A 24,608-nucleotide genomic window follows, 5' to 3' on the forward strand; every position below is an offset into this window, starting at 1 on the left:
ACCAAATTCTCTCTCCAAAAGCCCAATGGTGCTCCTTCTCTTCTAAGTATTGTAGTTCACCTGCAGAGCACTTTATATCCACACATGGGGTATTTCCATACTCAGAAGAAATGGGGTTACAAATTATTTGAGGCTTTTTCTCCTATTACCCCTTGTGAAAATGAAAAATTTGGGGTAACCCCAGCATTTTATTGAAAAAAAAATATTATTTTTTATTTTTACGTCCCAATTTAAGGAAAGTTTGTCAATCACCTTTGGGGTGTTAAAGCTTACTTTACCCCTTGTTATGTTCCTTGAGGGGTGTAGTTTCCAAAATAGTGTGCCATGTGTTTTTTTTTTTTTTTTTCTGTTCTGGCATCATGGGGGCTTCCTAAATGCGACATGCCACCCAAAAACCAATTCAGCAAAATTTGCTCTCCAAAATCCCATTGTTGCTCCTTCCCTTCTGAGCCCTCTAGTGCACCCACAAAGCACTTTACATCCACTTATGAGGTATTTCCTTACTCGAGAGAAAATTAATTATATGTGAATCAATATGTAATTTATTTGACATGTCCCTTTTCAGAGCTTCAGAGTTAGAAAAATGCTAAATTGTCAAATTTTTCCTGAAATTTTGGAATTTTTCACCAAGAAATTAAACAAGTATCGAATTAGCAAATTTGCCACTAACATAAAATAGAATATGTAATGAGAAAACTGTCTTGGAATCAAATTTAATAAGTAAAAGCATCTCAGCATTATTAATACATTAAGTGATAGAGGTTAGATTTGAAAAAAATGCTCCCGTACTTAGGATCATAATGGAATCTGTCCCCGAGGGGTTAAACATGCTAATTTTCATACAAATTTTTTAAAACTTTTTTAAAGGAAGTAAAATAAAATCAAACTTTCATAAGTTGGGTTTCATTTTAATCGCATAACTGCATTATGTAAATTTTTGTCGTGGAACGCCAAGGCACAGGCGGCTATGATGATAATGTACTCTAGATATACTAATTGTGCATACCCCTCTTGATGTTGTTGGTGGTTAGACCAAAGTATATGCATTGGAAAAGACAATTGCACACCAAGACATATTCAAAGCATCTTTCATTATTTTTCATTTTTTTAAATTGAGTAAAAAGTATGAGGACAAAATTAATCCAATATGTACAAGCAACTTCAAATCCATGGGTGATACACTTAGTGTGGACATTTCATTCACTAGGAACTTTCTCAGTAGGCATCAATATGAAGAAAATAAAGAGAAAAAAGTAAGAAAGTGAAACCCCCTAGCCTTATCTTGTCTGCATCTTTGTTTATAAGGAGCCGCAGCCAGCAGTTTCTATTCATAAGTTGCAGAATGTACTGAATAATGATAGCAAAACACAATTCAAGATCTATCTCTAGTTTTTATGCTACACAACAGTTCCAGAAGGAATATCTGCCAGGTTGGGTATTTTGTATACTTGTATGGAGGCTACAAGCCTTAGGGCATCAACCCATTTAAGTAGAAAACGATAGTAGTGTAATATATATATATATATATATATATATATATATATATATATATATATATATACGGGGTCAGTATTTTCCTCAGGGAGAGGGCACCACTTCTGGTGTAAAAATGGAGATTCAAGTAGGCCATTTAGCACTCCGTGGGCTTCTGGGTACAAAAATATGCAAATTAGCTCACCACACCACCTTGACAGGTAGTGCGTCCTGCAAAACAGTTTAAGAAGTCTTAGAACTGATTGGGATTTATGCCAAGCCAGAACTCTCTCTCCAGAAGGAAAGAGGACCCATCTGCAGACAGTTGTTTCGGGGTGCTTGCCTCTCGTCAGTACAGAGCAGGGTTATCTGGCTTGGCTGAGGTGAGAGGCCTGTGACTAGTTAAACGGGGTCAGTATTTTCTTCAGGGAGCGGGCACCACTTCTGGTGTAAAAACTGAGATTCCAGTAGGCCATTTAGCACTCCGCGGGCTTCTGGGTACAAAAATATGCAAATTAGCTCACCAGATAACCCTGTTCTGTACTGACGAGGGGCAAGCACCCCAAAACAGCTGTCTGCAGATGGGTCCTCTTTCCTTCTGGAGAGAGAGTTCTGGCTTGGCATAAATACCAATCAGTCCTGAGACTTCTTAAATGGAGCCTGAGTCGTTTTGCAGGACACACTACATGTGAAGGTGGTGTGGTGAGCTAATTTGCATATATATATATATATATATATATATATATATATATATATATACATATACACACTTTTTCTTAGAAGTATTATTATTTTCTCTATTGAAGTATTACTGTATTATTATTTACTAAGCCACTTCTTTAGATACACCTATTAAATTTATGATAAATTAGACTTACTGTAAAATTGTGAACTAAAATAACTTTTTCTTATGTAAGACAGTTTTTATCCACTTCAGTCCAGGGTTTCCAACAGTGGTAGTAGCCTTTTAAGATATATTTACTTTTTATGAATATTGCTGGCTGAAACTAACATGAGGGAAAGGAACTGGATTGGTGGTTATCCTGGTTAAAGGGGTTATCCAGGAAAAAACTTTTTTTTATATATCAACTGGCTCCAGAAAGTTAAACAGATTTGCTTTTTCTATTAAAAAATCTTAATCATTTCAGTACTTATGAGCTGCTGAAATTGAGTTGTTCTTGTTGTCTAAGTGCTCTCTAACGACACCTGTCTCGGGAACCGCCCACTTTAGAAGCAAATCCCCATAGCAAACCTCTTCTACTCTGTGCAGTTCCCGAGACAAGCAGAGATGTCAGTAGAGATCACTGTTGCCAGACAGAAAACAAAAACTCAACTTTAGCAGCTGATATTTTGAAAGGATTAAAGGGGTTTTCTTGAAAGGAAAAAAAAATACTCATCCTTAATTGTTACTTAAAGGGGTATTCCAAGAATAATTTTTTTTTTATATCAACTGGCTCCAGAAAGTTAAACAGATTTGTAAATTATGTCTATTAAAATTCTTTAAAGGGGTTCTACGGTGCTTACACATCTTTTCCCCTATCCAAAGGATAGGGGATAAGATGCCTGATCGTGGGAGTCCCACCACTGGGGACCCCGGGATCATGCACGCGGCACCCCGTTTGTAATCAGTCCCCGGAGCGTGTTCGCTCCAGGACTGATTACAGGCGACCACCGGACCGGTGGTGTGTGACGTTACGCCTCTGCCCCCGTGTGATGTCACGCTCCGCCCCTCAATGCAAGCCTACGAGAGGGGGGCGTGACAGCTATACCGGAGAACCCCTTTAAAGAATTTTAATAGACGTAATTTACAAATCTGTTTAACTTTCTGGAGCCAGTTGATATAAAAAAAAAAAAAAATGTATTCCTGGAATACCCCTTTAAGTAACAATTAAGGATGAGTATTTATTTTTTCCTTTCTTTTTTTTTTTTTTTTTAATTTTTTTGCTGGCTTCGGTCAGTAGACAACTTATAAAAGATCTAGCAAATCCCTGTACATTTATTTACACAAAGCTTCAAGCAATGTGTGAATTTTCATTGCTCTTCAGTATTTACTGTATATACCAATAAAGTTCCTGTCACATTTCTGGTTCATTGTATTTCAACTTTGTTCCAAATTTTCAAAAGAATTTTACCCTTGTCAAAATCCAAATTTTGGGGAATTTGCTTCAAATCAATAGCTGCCTCAGGCCATGTTTACACAGCAGAATTTCCGAGCGAGATGTTTCTGCCATGGAAATTCCGATTTTGGTGTCCCCAGAAACCATGAACCTATTTATTGTTTCTGCGGACACCAATTGGAAATGCATTTTTGCCGTCTATGGAGACTGTGCATTTCCGAGCGGTCCCAGTGCCGCCAGAACATGCAAACGTGCAGAATGTACACTCGTGTGGACATTCTGCACATTTTACACTGAGTGAACATAGCCTTAGTGGGTTTTTTTTATCACATCACTGCGGTTCAGCTTCAACTCTCTCTTAACAGAGGTGAAAAGGGGTCAACTGAGCTGATGCACCGAATAGCAGCTGATGTGCCTGCTACCATAATGGTGATCTGTCTTACCAACACAACTGACTTAGAAGAACAGTAAAGGTTTTCATTTTGCACTTTGTTATCCACAAAATAAAGATTGCTTTTATTTAGCTGTGTTGACTGGAAAAAAGAATGTTATGGAAGTTTATTATAAAGGCCTAAAAAGGCCTACAGATTTGAATTACAATATTCTAGCAAGAAAAAGAAAATGACGACAAGGGGATAATCTGTATGAAATCTATTGTAAAGTCTGTTGTAGTCAACAGTTGAGTAGTATGAAGACCTTCTGTAACCCCATCCCATTCTTTAAAAGGGTAGTCCGGCGCTTAGACATCTTATCCCCTATCCAAAGGATAGGGGATAAGATGCAAGATCACGGGGGTCCCCAGTGGCGGGACCCCCGCGATCAGGCATCTTATCCCCTATCCTTTGGATAGGGGATGAGATGTCTAAGCGCCGGAGTACTCCTTTAATGCAGTGTTTTCCAAACAATGTGTCTCCGGCTGTTGCAAAATTACAACTCCCAGCATGCCCGGACAGCCAAAGGCTATTCAGCCATTCTGAGATTTGTAGTTTTGCAATAGCTGGAGACATACTGTTTGAAAAACATTGCATTAATGTAACAGTATGTAACAGTAACCATGGTACTGACACAATGACCCCCAAGTTTTCATTTTTGATGGCCGGTAAAGCTGCCGCCACATACATTTTAAAATAAAAATTTGGGAAAAATAATTTATCAACCAGACAATTAAAGAGAACCAAAACCCAAGCTCGCCCAATTGGTCTAATGTATGATATTTTGTGTCAATATTTCTGAAAAGTAGTAATCCTTTACCATAATTGCACTTAGTTTGCATGAGCAGCACATCTTTAAAGTAGACACATAACAAAAACGTTTTCCAGACAATAATAAAAGGAGCCGATAGAAGATCTACAGTACATAAGGAGTTCATGACAGTTGTGCATCATTAGTGTCATGTGTATCACAAGTCTATGTCATTTTAGCACATCAAAATCTTACCTAAAGGAAACCTAGACTGAATTATGTACAACTAACAAGGGTTTACAAAAAGAGTTCAATATGGTTTTGAATAACAATAGCGAGGTATCAAGAGATTGCATGTGCATCTGAGGCAGAAAACAAGAAAACAAGCAAGTGAACTGAGTCATTGAGCGTAAAATATGTATAACACATCTGATTATGTGCACAGAAAGCATAATGCACCAATCAGATGGGTTCTACAATCAGCCAATCAGATATTTACTTTAATCAACCAATCATATACTTTGAGTTAAAATAGTGACGAATAGACTGAACACCATTAAAAATTCCAAAGAAGCCATATAAAATTTTTGCAACAAAGAACGCAAAACTTTTTTGCCAACTATAAGAAGAGTTAAAGGGATTAGGCACCTTTTCATACTTTTTTTCTTAAACTGTATTAGTGTATTAGAGTCTGCCATTTACAGATGCATTATCACTTTACTGCGGACCTATTCTCTGTAATGAAGTAGTTTTGGCAACCCTCATGACTGTCCCTGTGTACCAGCAGATTGCTTTTCTGTCCATAACAAGGCTGGCTATGGAGGAGCATGTGACAATGGCAGTACACTGCGCACAAGCAAGGAGCACAGGCACAGTGGAGAAGGAAAAATGCCACGTATTGTCACATACTCCTCCATATTTAGCCATGTTAAAGAGGTCCCATCTCAGTTGGTGATTGGCTGAGTGGGCCATCACTGCTGTTCTGTCTCCAAAGGTAGGGGCTGGAGCGCTCAGGGTAGAGCGTTGAATGGTAAATTGAATGGTAAATTGAACAGCGAGAGCATTGCCCTGTACCGGAAATCGCTGACAGTCTCAGCAGTCGGACTTCCTGTGACCAGACAATTATCCCCCTAATATAGATACAGGATACATTCTTTCACAGGATAACCCCTTTAGAAACAAATGAGCCTGCAGTGAAGGGATTATGCATCTGTAGGTGATTTACTCTAATCCCATTCTCTGTAATGAAGCAGTTTCAGCAGCCGTCAATCCCGCCCCTGTGTGCCAGCAGATAGCTTCTGTCTATAACATGGCTGGCTAAGGAGGAGCATGCGGCAATACATTTGACTCAACCTTGTTCATAGCAGTACACTGCGCACAAACAAGAAGCGCAAGCACAGTGGAGAAGGCAAAGCGCTATGTATTGTCACATGTTACTCCATAGATAGCCATGTTAAAGGGGGTCTTGTCTCAGTTGGTGATTGGCTGAGTGGGCCATCACTGCTGTTCTACACCAGCGTGTCTCTGAGTGTGTGAGTTGGTGCGCTTAGAGGAAAGCGCTGAATAAGTTGATTATGCCCTGTCCTATGGATAGGAAATATGTTTTTTTTAACTGGATAACCCCTTAAAGGGCAGAGGAACCATCTTCTGGCACAGCAGGCTGGGGGTTGGCGGGTGCTTCATTTTAGAGAAAGGGGCTGCACTGAAGAGATAGATTATGCATCAGTAGTTGACCTACATAGTTGGTACAGTTGAAACGACCTACTCTAATCATTCATATAGTTTAAATAAAATGTATAAAAAGGTAGTCAACCCCTTTAAAAAAAAAAAAAAAAAAAAATATATATATATATATATATATATATATATATATATATATATGAATGTCATTAATTTCTAAAAAATAATCATATACTTTTCCCATAAATGAGATTGATTAAATTTCCATTGACAATAACATTACTCGATGGAGTTTATCAGACCTACACCCCCAGAGCAGGCAATCAGGATCGATACATAGACAAGATCATCCATATTAACATCAAGTTATTCTATAACCATCAACAAACTTGAATCGTACAGATTACAAATGTTATCAAATGCTTTGCTTTATACAAAATGGCTATAATGTAACAAAATGCAATGCGGGAAATGCAAATATGTAGTATGATCAAGGGGACCAAGTAGAACCATGATGTTATGTAAGTACCATTCCATATGAGCATTCCCAGAGCGGGTCATTGAATGTGGCCTCACTGTTTTCAAGCGTTATCCATTCCTCTGATACATAAGCTGAATATGTATTTGCTACAAACCATAAAACAATAGCTAATATAGAAAAAAAAATCTATTTATAGTAACTCTATTGGGTGTCACTAATGTAGAAAGTGCAATTCATTTTTTTTAACGTTTATTTGTATACTTTGAATACTTGTACAGTATTAGTATGATTTGCCATGTACCATTACTGACATAAATTATAACCTTTCTTCTCAGAATAAACCTTATATTAGAAATATGCAGGTGCAATGTAAAACCTAAAGCCTGAAATGTGTTTATGGTGTATGCAAGCCATTGACTGTTACCACAATGTCAATATAATTGTTTACTTTTGGGCTTCAGTGGATATTTATTATCATATTACATTTTATTGTATTGCAGTGTTTTACAATTTACTATATAACAAGATACTTGTTAACAGCTTACTGGATAATGCAGTTTTTTGATATTGCTGTTTTGTAGATTACGTTTATTGTGTAGAGGAATCACTTTATAAACACTTATTGTCTGTCTACAAACTCATGTGACACAATTCTCAAGGAGACCAGAAGGGCATCAAGATTAAGGTGAATGTCAGCTATAAGAACACCTTAGTGGCTGTGATTTGAATGAATAGGCAATGGAACCAGCATGGGTAGGGAAGCCTCTCGAAGATAGAAAATGATGGATGAGAACCAACATGAGCTGAAAATTTGTGATAAGCCATAATTATAACCCTAATATGGTTCTTGGTTGTGTAATGTAAACTGTATTCTCTGTTCAAACAGCAATGGATTTATCTTGAGACAAACTGAATTAGAACACAGTTCATATTCTTGTTTCATGCATTGTTCAGGTAATGAAGAGGAGAGATCTGACTTCTTCACATTAGAATACATTGCTTCTCTGTTTTAGGCCAACAACAACTAATAAATCATACAAATTAGGACAACAAATGACAAGGATCCATTGCCCAACATATGGATTAGTAAACAAGAACTATATCCACATCTCTGCACTGTGACTATTCCAATAACTCTACATCATTCTATTACAGTAATGTAAATTGGATGATGTTATTCAACATCACTGTGTATATTTTAACTTCATATGTGTTATCTGTGCTATTCATTGTTTTATAAAAAAAAATCAGGATAAACTGTATACCTCAACCTCACCATATACTAAAACACTGTGCACTAACTCCATCTACAGGTCATTATCATAGTGGCACGTGTTCTACTTTCTATAGGACTCAAGCATTAGTGGTTTACTAGCTATAAAAATAAAACATGCATCTAAGACTGTCAGCCTTTTTTTTTCAGCTAAATTTTCCCAATATCAAATTATAAATCAATATAATAAAAAAGCTAATAATATCAACAACAATACGATATATATATATATATATATATATATATATATATATATAAAAATAAATATATACATATATATATATATATATATGTGTGTGTGTGTGTGTATACATACAAATATATATATATATATATATATATATATATATATATATATATATGTGTGTGTGTGTGTGTGTGTGTGAGAGAGAGAGAGAAAATTTACATATTAACAATAGAGAACAAGGGGTAAGAGGAAGGGGGAAGGGGTGTTTAAAACTAGCAGAACAATTCCTCCTGTCCAGTGTAGCCTATTCCTAGACTGAGGAACCAATGTGCTTTTCATTGACCCAGTCTTCCTTTCTTGAAAGACAAACATGTGTTAAATAAAATATGCTGTAGGCCTGTAGCAGTGATACGGTTCACCAGTACTTGCCTCAAGCAACAAATTAAATCCAAACTCATCACCTAGCTTTCTTATCCTGACACCTTATTACCATTGGTTATATCCAGGCCCCTTTGCTACCACTAATAGTTAGCCTTATAAAGATAAATACCGGTAAGCAGGATAAGACTAATGGAAAGGCCCATGAGAATGTTAGTAAATCTTTATCATTCATATATAATACAGTACCTTATATTTGATATATCTGTTCTGAATGCAGTGACCTCCCTAGATGCAGGCTTTGCTGATGCTGTGTTTATATAATATGCTAATTGTTACTAATAACGATAAAAAAAATAAAAACTGCTTACATTATATATATATTATCATTGGTCTTTTCAGTGAAGGATTGGTGTACTGGGCTTTAGAAGTGTATATTGTAAAATGCAGTAACAATGTGGCTTCTCCTCCAGTCTCACAACAGGCAGCATGTCATGACAGTGAAGTCTACTTACCTTATTCCTGTCATTGAATTTAGAAGAATTGTCCAGGCCCAAAGAAAGTCAATGAAGGTGTTTTTTCTTCTCATAATGAATATCTGGGGCTGAAAATGAACACGGTTACAGTCAAAAAAAAGAACACAAAGTTTTGTTCCTACTTTGAACATCTTGGAATACTTCACATTAGAATGCATAACAATACTCATAAAGACATAACATAATATACTCATAAAGACATAAAGGCTATTTATAAACCTGTAATAAATACTCAGAGATATATCTATATATATATATATATATATATATATATATATATATATATATATATATATATATGTGTGTATATATATGACATTATTCAATTTATTATTTATCAGTTGTCTTTCTTTCTAGAAATGTTGATGAAGTGAGTCAGCTATGGATGTTCTTGAAAGACATCAGGATAGAACTTCAGCACACTGCGGTTTTAGGAATACATTCATACTTGGTATGGGAACAGCAGCTCTCTCATGTCAAACTCACTTGATCTCCAGTGCTGCTCTTTAATCTCATTATTTTAATGCCCCATCTGTTACATGTGAGTCTCATGCTCTGACACATGACACCATTATTACATAATATAATACATCCACAGAATAAAACCAGGTACATTGCATTCCATTTTAATAACCCACTAGCCAACAGGACCTCTTCTTTTGGCTGATATAAGGTGGATATGGAGGGGGGGGGGGGCTGAGTCCTCTCACACCAAACTCACATATATTCACAACACAAACTCAAGCAGGTTAAAGTTTCCATACAGTGGCTGGAGGAGAGGTATTTGAGAAAATCCAATTCACAGTTATCTAGGTGAAAGTTGTATTGGATAGACAGCATTTCACAGGTTCCATCAGAAAAAAACAAGTCATATTCACACCCCTGTGAATCTTCATTTTATAGACGATAGCCTGAACGATACCTTCCGGTTTAAAAAAAATAATAACAAATAAATAAATAAATAAATAAACCTCATAATTCACCCCAGTACCTGAGTGCTTGAAATCAATGAAAACACAGTTAGATGCATCGCTCCCATGTAAACACTGTGTTAAAACAGACGTGAGTGGCAAACTGCTTATGAATAAAAGAAGCCTCCATTGTGACTGTGACAGCACATGCTGGAGGAGCTGGGTATAAACGTGCATGAGGTTTAACCATGTAAAATGTAAATGAATGGGATGCATTCAACCACACTGCATACAATACTTCAATGTAGCATGCAGTGGAAAACACAGACCTACAGTGCAACTATCCCTGTCTTCCTAGAATCTTGGATTTCTTAGAAATATACGCCACAGCATAAGCCATAAACAACGCTTACCTTGAATCTCCTACTACGATGTTCTATCAGAATTAAAATACACTCATCATTGTCTTTTGCAGCACAGACTTGTAGATTAGAAAATCCACATCAAGTTCCCAGCCAAATGCTTTTGTATTGTTCTCCACCCTCTCTATCCCACAGACTTGTTTAGTCAATCTCTAATACCAAATAATACACAAGTCATCTCCAAAACTGTTCATCGATCGCTGCAGATGAGAGAGGAAAATGGTTACAGTATAGCATTTTGCTAAGAAAAAAAAATCTCCTCCTCATCCCTATTAGGATCCTAAGTGATGACATTCTGGAAATAGAAGAGTCCTTACCTACGACACCTCTGATCTGAAGTGGGAGGAAAAGAAAGGAGGTTGCTTGGAAAATCCAGTCTTGTGAAAGTGACTTGAGATCCTGGGAAAAGCAGTGAGAGAGAGAAAGAGCGTAATAGAGGCTGATGCTGGGAGTTGTGCACGGCCCTGCCTCTTACTCATCCAGCAGCAGCAGCAGCAGTAGCAGAGGCAGCAGCAGCATCAGCAGCGCATCGCTGCTCCCTCCTCGAGATGCAACCCCCCCAAATTCCTTCCCAGTTTGGAGATCACAGCTACAACAATGCTTTTTTTTTTTTTTTCTCTTTATTCTTTTATTTCCAAGACAGTCCCGGGGTAAACCGGATGTGAAATAAGCTGTGACTTCATGCCAGAGAGATTTTATTTTAGAAAGGAAGGTGGTACCAATCTCTCATCTATAGACCAATCCGCCCATTTTTTTTATATGCAACACAATTTAACTTGCTCTGCTCTCGCCCTTAATCCCTTCCTCTGGATGCCGGATCAAAACCTTCGGCAATCTGCAGCATTTGTTTTGTGCTGCAATTTGGAAGGAAAAGCTCATCTGGGGAGGGGTGGTGGAGAGGGGTCGGATCATTTCATCTAACCTTTGATTACTGTGCTAGATACATGGAGAAAGAGGCGGAGAAACACTGCAAAAGTATTCTGTGAAGGCAAACACTACAAAAGTATACTATTAAGACATATTCAGATGCATGCACCACTATGCCAAGAAGTGCACAGATAACCTGACCGTTACTGTAACAGGCTATATCTGGCTTTAGTTTTCATTTTAAGCATAGTATATAGGCATTTTCTTTATTCTCAGAATATAATTTGGTACATTACTTAAAAATACATAACATATTAGTTGTTAATTTTAATAAAAGAATGAATTGTGGCTACTGGATATCACACATATAATACACACATATTTTCTTGGCGCAATTACAATGTTAGGGTAAAATTGGACTGACATATAAAACCAACATGAGAAGACAACGGTATCTTAACCATATATGTTAAATACTTAATGGTTCTTTAAAGTAAAGAATAGAGAAATTTCTAACCAAATTAACCACGGAATGACCACAACTAGTCAAATATTAAACAGTAGAATTAATTTATGAAATCCTTTTATTAACTACAAAGACACCTTTAAAAACACCAAAAGACACTAGGCAGTGTTAAAAGACACAAACATGTTGAAGGGTTACATGACAAAAGTATTTTGTAAGTACCGTATTTATCGGCGTATAACACGCACTTTTAAAACTTAAATTTAAGGCAAAAAGTCTGCCTGCGTGTTATACGCCGATAAGTCTTCTGGTCATTGATTTAAAGCGGCCGCAGCAGCGTCTGCTTTTAAGTATTAACAGGACGGCCGTGGCCACTTTAAATCAGTGACCAGCGGCGTCTCCTCCCCGCTCTGTCACTTGTTTTCTCCCGCACTATCCACAGGTACTGGTGTGGTGGATAGTGCGGGAGACGCTGATTAAAATGAGCCCTACCTTGCCCGGATCTGCGCTACCTTTTAATCAGCGTCTCCCGCAAAATGCACCAATACCTGTGGATTGTGCGGGAGACAAGTGAGTTTTACTTTTCATTTTCCCTCCTTCCCCACCCTCCCTCATCATTCCCCCTTTCCCTGCTTTTTATAGTTTTGTTTATTTGTCTGTCTGCGCTTCGGCAGGTCAGGTCAGGCGGAGGGTCTTGCGGGGTCAGTGAAGCAGATGAGTTAAGTCCTCTGCCGGCTTCTCTGTGCGGCATCACTTCATTTCCTGTAGTTGCCGTCGAAAAGTGACATCCGTGATGCCGTGCAGAGGAGCCGGGAGAGGACATAACTCATCTGCTTCACTGACCCCGCAAGACAGCCGAAGCGCAGACAAGTAAGGAAAGGGGAAGAGTGGTCTTCAACCTGCGGACATCCAGATGTTGCAAATGGCTGTCCGGGCATGCTGGGAGTTGTAGTTTTGCAACATCTGGAGGTCCGCAGGTTGAAGACCACTGGATGCCATAGGAGGAACATGATGGGGGAAATGATGAGGGGGGATGATGGGGGGATGAGACAGAGGGAAATGATGAGGGGGGGGATGAGACAGGGGGAAATGATGATGGGGGGATGAGACAGGGGGAAATGATGAGGGGGGAATGATGGGGGGACATGATGAGACAGGGTGGGGGATGATGAGGGGAAATGATGAGGGACATGATGAGACAGGGTGGGGGGATGATGAGGGGGAATGATGGGGAACATGATGAGACAGGGTGGGGGGATGATGAGGGGGGAATGATGAGGGGGGAATGATCGGGGACATGATGAGACAGGGTTGGGGATGATGAGGGGGGAATGATGAGGGACATGATGAGACAGGGTGGGGGGATGATGAGGGGGGAATGATGGGGGACATGATGAGACAGGGGGAAATGATGGTGGGGGAGGCACTAAATGCTTAATGTCTGTATGGCTAGTGGTGGTCTATGACAGGGGGAAATGAGGAGACATGGGGATATGATGAGACATGGGGGGTGGCGATGAGAGGGGTAACTGTGGCACAGGGACTGATAAAAGGGAAGGAATCATTTGGCACTGGAGGGGAGGGGACCAAACTGAGGTGCAGAAGAAAATGAAGTTGGGGGGATGATGTGGCATTTATTTTACATTTAATTTTTTTTACTTACATTTCCCTGTTAAAATGGGGGTGCATGTTATACGCCAGTGCGTGTTATACACCGATAAATACGGTAAATACATAACCAGGATCATGAAAAATCTATTTCAAGTGTAAATAGTGCTTATATAACATTGTTACATGGATGAATGTAATGAAAGAATCAGTGCACACTGACACAGTATATATTATTTAGCCCCTATAGACATTATTTGCTGTTGTTATATAAATACCAGAATTTGTAGATACTGACACAACCAATAATATTTAGCCCCAATAGCCATATATTGTGCATCACAGTCAGTCTTCAATTGCCCCTGTAAATTACTATATTATACAAAAGGTAATGCAATACTTAGCATGAAAAGCAAATGGAATATGGCTTGTGATAGATCGTATGCTTAGACACTTTTTGTGTAACACTTTCACTTTTTATTTACCTCCGCTGCCTTATTTATTTATTTTGTTAAAAAAAAGAAATAGAATTGGGTAATCCCAAAAATTCCACTATGTTAGCATTCATTATTGATCTAGCATCCAAAAAGTGAGACGGAGCTAGCCCAAAACATGATATCAATTAAATACCAGTTTTAGAGAGTCTGTCAGTAGTAAGTTGAAATGCTTGTTTGGTTTGATCAACAACGATTGAGCAAACGCTACAGAGTTTCAGAGTAAAGCTTAGTGTCAGTGATGAAAAAGCCTGTCAGGATTTCAAACTGTCTTTAATGGGCTTGTAGGTATCAACCAGCAGATTCCATAATACACATAAATCACATTTTAGGTGTCCCACCATACTGGCCTAAAGTAAAAGTATATGCAGGTTATCTGGTACTGTGTAATTCCATCTCCCCTCAAATGTGTTTCACACCCTGTTTTCCTCTGTTATGGGTAAGGGAAAGGTGTGTGTGTGTGTGTGGGGGGGGGGGGCTACATTACATTGGTATATCAAACAGCACCCCACCTGTTCTCAGGTTGTGTGTGGTATTGCTGCTTAGTTCCACTGAAGTTAATGGAGCCAAGGTGTAATACCACACACAACCTGAAGACAGGTGGGGTGCTGTTTTTGAAATAAATTAACTCTGTTTCTGTATTTCTAGATAAACCCTTAATGGTCACAAGTAAAGGATCTGCAGCCTATTTTACGCTGAGGATCCACTGTTGGCACGACCCATAGTGTGCCTCTAGCTGTTGTCCCTGTCCCACCTCGCCCCGCCCCCTGGCCTGTTCGCAGCTGCAATCTGCTGCTTCGAGCAGCACACAGGGGCCTGCGAGTCACTGAGTGCACTCCGCGATGTACGAGTACACTGTGCATGCGTGCGGCGACTCGCAGTCCCCTGTGTGGCTGCTTGGAGCGGCAGATTGGTTAGGCGGGGCAACAGCTGGAGGCACACTATGTGTTGGGTCGCCAGCGGATCCGCAGGGTAAAATACGCTGTGGATCCGTTACGTGTGACCCTACCTTTAAAAGTAATTTGTCAACTCTAGATCATGCTGTGGCTTGGCATATCCTCTTAAACACAGCATGATCTAGAGTTGACAGATTGGATGTCTCCTCTCTCCTCCATCCCTCCTTGCCTTCACTGATTTATTTACAGGGCTCAGCTTACAGCACTGAACTGTGTAAGTCATTAAGTCATGGCAGGGAGAGATGAGGGTGGGAGGAGTTAGCTTAGCACTACCTCTTTGACACAAGCTCTTAACATGATCTAGAGTTAACAGATTGGATTGGATTGCCTATAATTATAATCATACTTTCACCTTAAAGGGGTACTCCGCCCCTAGCATCTTATCCCCTATGCAAAGGATAGGGGATAAGATGTCAGATCACCAGCGTCCTGCTGCTGGGGACCCCCGAGATCTCCGCTGCGGCACTCGCTCTGTGCGTAATGACGGGCAATACAGGGGCCGGAGCATCGTTACGTCACGGCTCCGCCCCTCGTGACATCACAGCCCGCCCCCTCAATATAATACACGCCCCCTCCCATAGACTTGCATTAAGGGGGCGGGTTGTGACATTCACGATGGGGGTGGAGCCGTGACTTCACGGTGCTCCGGTCCCTGTATCGCCGGTCATTACGCACAGAGCAAGTTTGCTCTGTGCAGTAATGATAGCGGGGTGCTGCAGCCGAGATCCCGGGGTCCCCAGCAGTGGGACCTTTGGATAGGGGATAAGATTCTAGGGGTGGAGTACCCCTTTAATCTTTACTTACATAAAGCTTGTGCCACAAAAACACAAACCATGATCGAAGAAAGCAGGATACTCATAAATTACATTAATGCATTAGTCAAAATAGATACAAATGTGTTATAACTAATACAAAGTGCAAAAGAAAGTAAAGCATGTTGCTGTGATGCCATGAAAAAATAATTCTCAAATACGTCCAGGTGTAAGATATTAAAAGATATTAAAAGGTGTTGTCTAGTGAAAAATAAATTAAACTTATGTGCCCAGGATGCATAATAAACCAAAACACAGAGCTGCAAAAACCACCTCACATCACACCACCTCACACCACCATTGTGGCCAGTGATTGGCTGAGCAGCAATTTGACATGCTCCATGAAGTGCTGCAGCGACTGAGACCAGAAGCTAAGAGGGAGAAGGGGAGGTGAGTAGAAGCTTTTTTGTTTTATTATGCAGTCTGAGTACCTTGACCAACTAAACATTTTCCGTGAACAACTTCTTTAATTCACCTATAAAATATAGCCTCCACCTCCCTACTGGAGAAAAAAAAAAACATCGGAGGGTGAGGTATACAGTTACATAGAATTAGATACTCTTGGCTGTTGGATCAGTATGGAGCAACACCTAAATGCACGATTTGTATGTATAATGGCATTTACTGGTTGATGAGGGGGAATTTAATGTTTAGCAGGTATTTGGCTAGAACTGACTCTTTTTGGGGATATAACATGCAATCATTTTTGCCTCATTTATCATCACTGAATGCTAATATACCTAACATAGCATATTTTACATAATTATTTTCCACTTAAAATATATGCTCAGTACTGAATTTCTGTTCAGCCTATAGTTTCACTTGCTCATGAAGGCAATGTGAGGAGGACTTGTGTATTAAACAATGGCCATTAAAATTCATGACTATCGGGGCTACAACTTGTGAAAGTATCCACTGTTTCTCATGTTCTTTTTATTTGCATAACAATGGCACGTAATACCTATTGTAAGTAAATATTATACAATATGCCAGTATATTCTTATTCTTGTGGTGATTTAGTCATCATGTCTGGGTGGTTACCAAGTCATAAGCAACTAGAAAGTTTTTCATACAGGTCAAAATATTGAACATATCAGCATTATAGCGGAGCTAAGTAGTGAGCTAACTCTATCAACTCAGTAAAACATTTCCTAGAAACCAGAAAAAAAACATACAGATATAACATTAAAATAGCTAAGACTAGGCTTTTTGAAAAATTCGATTCGGCCGATTCGCCAAACTTTCCAAAAAAATGTGGTTCTATACGAACTTAGTTGTGGCGAATTGCTATTAAAAATGGCTATTTCTGGGCTACAGAGAGCGTCAATAGGGGTGTAGAACACTTTGCCTTACGTAACACGCATAGGGAGTGTGCTGGGTTAGTGAAATAATACTGTTATTCAGTATGACATGCAGATTACAGGCATCGCTACTAGAATCACTGCCACAGAGCATCTGGATGTGGCAGCAGGGTCAGAAGACCATATGGTGTCACAATTGAAGAGATTAAAAAGATTTTTGACATGTCAATTGAAGAGTTTAAAGAGATTAACGAGTTTAATGTGCTACCAGTAGCATGAGATCATATGGCTGCACAATGACACAGTCTGGAGGTGGCAGCAGCCTATGTAGGCCACAGAGCGGCATAATGACAAAGCCTGGAGGTGGCATCAGCATAAGGAGACCATATAGTTGCAGAATGACACAGCCTGAAGGTGGCATCAGCATGAGGAGAACATATGGTGTCAGAATGACAGCCTGGTGGTGGCATCAGCATGAGGAGAACATATGGTGGCAGAATGACACAGCCTGGAGGTGTCGGCAGCATGAGGAGACCATATAGTGGAAGAACAATACAGCCTGGAGGTGGTTCAACATGAGGAGAATATATGGTGGCAGAATTACACTGCCTCGAGGTGACATCAGCATGAGGAGAACATATGGTGGTAGAATGACCCAACCTGGAGGTGGCAGCAGCATAAGAAGACCATATATTGGCAGAATGACACAGCCTGGAGGTGGCATCAGCATTAGGAGAACATATGGTGGCAGAATGGCAAAGCCTGGAGGTGGCATCAGCATGAGGAGGACATATGGTGGCAGAATGACACAGCCTGGAGGTTTTGGCAGCATGAGGAGACCATATGGTGGCAGAATGACACAGCCTGGAGGTGGCGGCAGCATGAGGAAACCATATAGTGGCAGGATGACACAGCCTGGAGGTGGCATCAGCATGAGGAGAACATATGGTGGCAGAATGACACAGCCTGGAGGTGGCGGTGAAGTATTGAGGAAATGCATTACATAAAACTTAACTTTTAATATTACTCTTAGGATAAAATATATGGACCCAAAAGTTTTTTTGAGAAAGGTGTGCAAAAAACACCATGTAACACTTGCCAAGAAAGGAATTAATAGGGCAAGAGTAGGGCTTTACAGGGGAAATTTTTACCCCCACCTGTTACAATGGATCATACGTTGTTCCTTTCACCTTTTTAGAGGTCTTTGCATCACATCAATACTTGGTGGTATAGGTGGTGCATGGTGTTTTTTTGCACACCCTTCCTTTTTGTTCATTTAAAAAAAAATTTGGGTCCATATATTTTATCCTAAGAAAAGTTAACTTTTAGCAAACACATATCATCAATACTTACTTGTGGTCTGATGCAGAGTAATCTCTGTAACTGGGGAGCAGCACCTTAAATATTTTTAGCTGTATCCATATTTGTAAAATGTTGGTGTGGCACCAAGGTTAATCTACTCTGATGCATCCGGTATTGGTGGGTGGAAATCCTGGCTGATCCAAACCTGATTTATCTTGACAAAGGTCAGTCTCTCCATATTTTTGGTGGACAGGTGAGTTCTCCTTGGGGTTACTATGGCCCCCGCCACACTACACACCTGCTCTGATGGCACACTACTGGCTGGGCAGGACAGCTTTTCCAGGGCAATCTCTGCTAGTTGCTACCACAAATCAAGTTTGGCTGACCAGAATTCTAGCAGATCTTCAGTGTGTGTTGTCATGGACATGTCAAGGAATGCCACCACCTTGCTTGATGAGTTGCTTCACCATGCGGGTGAAGAAAGCTACTCATCAGCAACTGTAGATTAAGGCTGCTGCTGATGGAGCTGGTACAGCTCCTGCCACCCCACCCCTCCCCAGCAGCCATGGCAGTGGAACTTGAGCACAGAGGGCCCCCCAAATCAGACCTGCGAGAGGATAGATGACGGCGCAGATAGGCATTGGCCAACTGACTACGTAGGAGGTCTCTGTAGTAGGTCAGTTTGTCCTCCCTCTCAGTGGGTGTAAAAAAGGCCCCCCTTTTGTGCCAGTAGCGAGAGGCCAACAAGGTGGAGAGACAGAAGTCATCCCGCTGCTGAATGGTGACAATTCGTCGGTCACTACACAAGCAAGTGAGCATGCATCGTGCCATTTGTGCAAGTGACTCGGAGGGACTCCCTGCCTCCATCTCCACTGCATACTGCCACTGTGTGTCTGTTTCCTCTGTCTCGCCTTCCTCATCACCCTGTAGTTCCAATGGCTGCTCCCGCTCCTCCTCTCCTATCAAATGACTATAAAAGCCACCCATTACGCTACACATTGCCTGTGCTCCACTGTCCCCCTCCCCCTCCTCCTCCTCTTCCAGTTCAGCCCCCAGGGCTCATGTGGACGTGAGATGTAGGTGCCACGTCTCCAGTGACCTGACAGCTATCGTTTCCACCATCAGTTGTAGGAAATGAAGCAGTGAAATGACTTCATTCATCCCGTAATCCTGGAAACTGACTAATAATGTGGCTTCCTCAAAGGGCCTGAGCAATTGGCAGGTGTCACGTATGAGCTGCCACTGGTTGACATCGAAGTTACACAGAGGAGTACCCTTATCCACTTGGATCAACAAGAAATTGTTGATGGCTTTTCTCTGTTCGTATAGTTGGTGCAACATATGGAGGGTTGAATTCCAACGGGTGGAAACGTTGCATATCAGACTGTGTTGGAGGATACAGTTCTGACGTTGCAGCTCAAGGAGGGTGTTCTCTGCGCTGTACAAGTGGCTGAAGTGCAAGTTTCCTTCCCATAGTTAGGATGTCTTGCAGATGGGGGGGAACACTTCAGGAACCACTTGACAACCAGATTGATCACATGTACCATGCAGGTCGCATGGCTCAGGCTTCCTTGATGCAACGCAGACATTCTTCCCAATGTCGGTCACCATGGTTCCCATTTCCAGTTTTCGTTGAGAAAGCCATGATTACATTTCTTGATGAAGTTCCTCCAGGCAAACCATGTGAAGAACAGCATGACATTGCCGTGCCCTGTACACATGGTAAGCTGGAGGGGCACTGAGACTTGTCTGGGCAGTGGAGGCTGAGGAAGCAGAGTTGGACCCTGTCGCAGGACCAACAGCCTGAGAGCGTGGAGGCGGAAGAGGCGTGACCTGGCCAAGTTGCTGGTGTGGCTGTGTAACAACCACATTCACCCAGTGGGCTGTAAAGGACATGTAATGTCCCTGACCGTAGTTACAGCTCCACACGTCAGCGCTACCGTGCACGTTGGTACATATAGACAGGCTCAAGAACTGGCCCACCTTCTGTTCCACATATTTGTGCAGGGCTGGTGTTGTCTTTTTAGCAAAGAAGTGACAGCTTGGGACTCTCCACCTTCGCTTGGCACAAGCCATCAGTTCTCTGAAAGGAGTCCACCACTTGAAAAGGGAGGGACTGCTCACCAGCAACTTGGACGGGAGCACATTCAGCTTCTGCGCCGTTGGATGAGTGGACGAATACTGCTGTCTCTTGGACATCGCTTTGCTGATGGATTGCTGCTGAAATTACTAACTAGATTTAGGAGGAGCAGGAGCATCTGGACCAACAGAAGATGTGTATGACAGACAGCTCCCTTGGTCTGAGATGGTGGAGCCTTGGCTGGCTGAAACAGGGAGCGACGTGCCACTGGGTGATGCAGCAGGCTTCACCACCACATCAGAGCAACGGTTCTCCCAGGCCACTTTATGGTGATGTTGCATATGTTGACGCAGGGCCTTGGTGCCAACATTGGGACCCTGGCCACGCTTACCTTCTGCCGATGCATCTTGCATGTGGCCATGTTAACATCCTACAGATGCTTGATGAAAAACTGCCACACCGCCAAGTAGCTGATTTCCCCCCCAACAGTCCACACTGATTGACTGCTACTGCCGCCGACTCCAGGAAGCCCTGTTCCACTACCTCCCGGGCAATTAGGCTGACACAAAGAAGGTGGTCTACCCTGGGCACGTTTGGCTCCAGACCTCCCACTGCTGCCACCATGCTGACTCTCAACCATGCTACCATGTTGCTGGCTCAACTGCTGCCTCACGGACAACCTGCAACCCTCTTCTCCTGATGATGATGATGATGATGAAGCCCCTTCTGCACTCGGCTCCCAAGTGCAATTGGCTTCATCATCATCAAGTTGTGTCTGCATGTCACTGATGTCTTCCTCAGGTTCACTAACCGTGTCTGTTTCAGGAGCCTGAACGCTCGCAACACCACACTACTCTCCTCATCACTACTTGCCTGCCTAGTGGAGGAAGCAGCAAATGTCTCCTCCAATTCTTGGCTGGGCAATAGTTGCTGGCTGTCCTCTAGTAGATCGTTCTCGCTACATAGAGGAACTGAACCCAAAGCATACAATACTTCTGTGGAGGAGGGAACAGCATAGGACAGAGACAATGGGAGGACAGAGACGTCTCCTGTGCCATGCCAACTGAGGGTTGTGTCTGAGGAACCCACCAATGGTTTTTGTTGACTGGGGGTGTCATATGTCACTTGGGATGAAGTGGATGACTGAGTTAACCAATCAATGATGGCAGATGGGTTGCTGGTCGAGACACAACCACTAGTTTATATCGGGAGCTCAGGCCTCTCGCTGCCACTCCTGCTGCCTCATGCCCCTAGTCTGTTGCGACCTCGGCCTGCACATGATGAATTTAGGCCTCTGCCACTTCTCTGTGCACATCCTGGCACTTCTCTGCCTGACATACTTATACACCGGCTGAGTGCGTATATTTTACACTTATTAGAGGACAATACACTGCACTATGCTTACAATTGTATTAGGCTATAATAGCAAGTGTGTAGGTTTGGCTGGCCTTTCAGAGTAACCAAGCCCTTATGACTTTAACAGGAACAAAATCACACACAACCTAATTGTGTACGTACAGGTTACACTTATTAGAGGAGGACAATATGCTCCCCTATGCTTACAACTGTATTAGGCTACAAAAGCTGCTGTGAAGGTTTGGCTGGCCTTTCAGAGTAACTAAGCCCTTATGACTTTAACAGGAACAAAATTGTACACCACCTAGGTGTACGTACAGGTTACACTTATGAAAGGAGGACAATATGCCCCACTACGCTACAACTGTATTAGGTTACAAAAGCAGGTGTGTAGGTTTGGCTGTCCTTTCAGAGTACTAGGCTCTTATGACTTTAACAGGAACAAAATTGTACACCACCTAGGTGTACGTACAAGTTACACTTATGAGAGGACAATACGCTCCATTACGCTTACAACCTGTATTAGGCACTGAAAGCAGGTGACTATGGCTTTTACTGCTACACCCCAGTGAAGCAGTACAGATTCGCTGTGTAGTACACCCAAAAGTGTACTTTCTCTCTCTCTCTCTCTCTCTCTCTGTTTCTCTCTCACTCTCCCCTGTCACTGCTTGTCTGCAGTGATTTGGGCTTGTGGTGAATCGCTGCTGTAAAGCTTTTTATTTCTCTCTGGAACACATACACTGTCTGCTCTCTCTCTGCAAAAAAAAATGCTGAAATGCCTGTCTGCAGCAATGGCTGCCGATTATATAGGGCTGTGACATCACAGGGGCTGGCTGGCTGCTGATAGGCTGCATGCCACCATGTGATTCAGGGTCATCCCTCCATCACACCTTCCCAGAATACATTGCCCCATGTCCTCACACAGGGATCTGCCATTTTAGCCCCCCAGCCTGCAGAAAATGGAGTCCATTGAGCGATCTCTTAAAACGAATTGCGTAGATATTCGGATTCATTATAAATCACATTTTTTATGAAATTCGTAACGAATTCGGATTCATCATATTTGATTCGCTCATCTCTAGCTAAGACATTTTTCTATGAATTAAATAATACATTATACTTCTAAATAATAGTCACCGAATATACCAAACAACAAGAGTATGCAACATGCATGTTATCATATTTTTTTCTGACCAAATTTAGTACACCAAGACCAAAATTATCAATAATACTAGTACAAAAATTGTCAGCATCTCCAAAGTTAAATGGATACTCCGGTGGAAAACTTTTTATTTTTCTAAATCAATTGGTGCCAGAAAGTTAAACAGATTTGTAAACTACTTCTATTAAAAAATCTTAATCCTTCCAGTACTCATTAGCTGCTGAATACTGCAGAGAAAATTATTTTCTTTTTGGAACAAAGAGCTCTCTGCTGACATCTCTGTCCATTTTAAGAACTGTCCAGAGTAGGAGAAAATCCCCATAGCAAACTTATGCTGCTCTGGTCAGTTCCTAAAATGGACAGAGTTGTCAGCAGAGAGCACTGTGCTCGTGATTCAGCAGAGAGCACTCTGTTCCAAAAAGAAAATAATTTCCTCTGTAATATTCAGCAGCTAATAAGTACTGTAAGGATTAAGATTTTTTAATAGAAGTAATTTACAAATCTGTTTAACTTTCTGGCACCAGTTGATTTAAGAATAAAAACGTTTTCCACCGAAGTACCCCTTTAACCTGTTGGGGACGAAGGGCGTATGCATAGGCCCTTGCGTCCTGGTACTTAAGGACGAAGGGCGTATCCATACGCCCGTGGGAATTTCGGCCCCCGCTGCGCGCCGGGCGGGGACCGGGCCGGGGTGACTGCTGATATCTATCAGCAGGCACCCCGTGCAAATGCCCAGGGGGGTCATTAGACCCCCCCATGTCGGCGATCGGCGCAAATCGCAAGTGAATTCACACTTGCGATTTGCGCCGATTCCGGGTCATTACGGGTCTATGGTGACCCGGTGACCCGGAATAGAAGGGGGATCGTGGGTGTCTAAGACACCCACGATCCCTCTAAAGCGATAGGAGTGAGGTGGGAGAGTTGCCACCCCTCCTATCTCTGCTATTGGTGGTCTAGATGCGACCACCAATAGCAGATCTGGGGCGGAGGGGTTTACTTTCGTTTTCCCCGTCCTGCCCTCCCACAATAGGCGGGGCAGAACGGGGAAAACGAAGAGGAGCGGTGCCGGAGTCCACTTACCCCTCCGGAGGCAGCGGAGCGACGGGGATCGGCGGCGGCGACGGAGATCTGCGGCGGCGTGCGGCAGAAGAGGACGGCTCCCGGATGCGACGGAAGCCGGTGAGTAGTTGCATAGCAACATCTAGAGGGCTACAGTCTGAGACCACTATAGTGGTCTCTAGACTGTAGCCCTCCAGATGTTGCAAAACTACAACTCCCAGCATGCCCAGACAGCTGTTTGCTGTGTGGGCATGCTGGAATTTGTAGTTTTGCAACAGCTGGAGGTCTGCAGTTTAGAGACGACTGCACAGTGATCTCTATACTGCCCTCTAGATCTTGCAAAACTACAACTCCCAGCATGCCCACACAGCTGTTTGCTGTCTGGGCATGCTGGGAGTTGTAGTTTTGCAACATCTGGAGGTCCACAGTTTGGAGATCACTGTTCAGTGGTCTCTAAATTGTAGCACTCCAGATGTTGCAAAACTACAAATTCCAGCATGCCCAC

The 24,608-nt window shown here is 41.8% G+C and overlaps 1 protein-coding gene across 2 annotated transcripts in view; it reads right to left on the bottom strand.

Annotated features, from left to right (window-relative positions):
- GABRA1 (gamma-aminobutyric acid type A receptor subunit alpha1) overlaps positions 1 to 11,434 on the bottom strand; it is a 299,022-nt gene extending 287,588 nt beyond the window's left edge. The window contains exons 1-3 of one of the 2 annotated variants that reach the window (XM_056516668.1): positions 10,958 to 11,434; positions 10,632 to 10,840; positions 9,287 to 9,375 (exon numbers count right to left, since the gene is read on the bottom strand). In XM_056516668.1, the coding sequence (XP_056372643.1) occupies positions 9,287 to 9,360 (74 nt within the window). In that variant the 5' untranslated portion in view covers positions 9,361 to 9,375; positions 10,632 to 10,840; positions 10,958 to 11,434. The remainder of the gene's footprint in view (positions 1 to 9,286; positions 9,376 to 10,631; positions 10,841 to 10,957) is intronic. The other variant, XM_056516667.1, reaches the window with a different exon arrangement.
- Between the last annotated feature and the right edge of the window lie 13,174 nt (positions 11,435 to 24,608).

This window comes from Hyla sarda, chromosome 4 (assembly GCF_029499605.1).
Source record: "Hyla sarda isolate aHylSar1 chromosome 4, aHylSar1.hap1, whole genome shotgun sequence".
In the NCBI taxonomy this organism is placed as follows: domain Eukaryota; kingdom Metazoa; phylum Chordata; class Amphibia; order Anura; family Hylidae; genus Hyla; species Hyla sarda.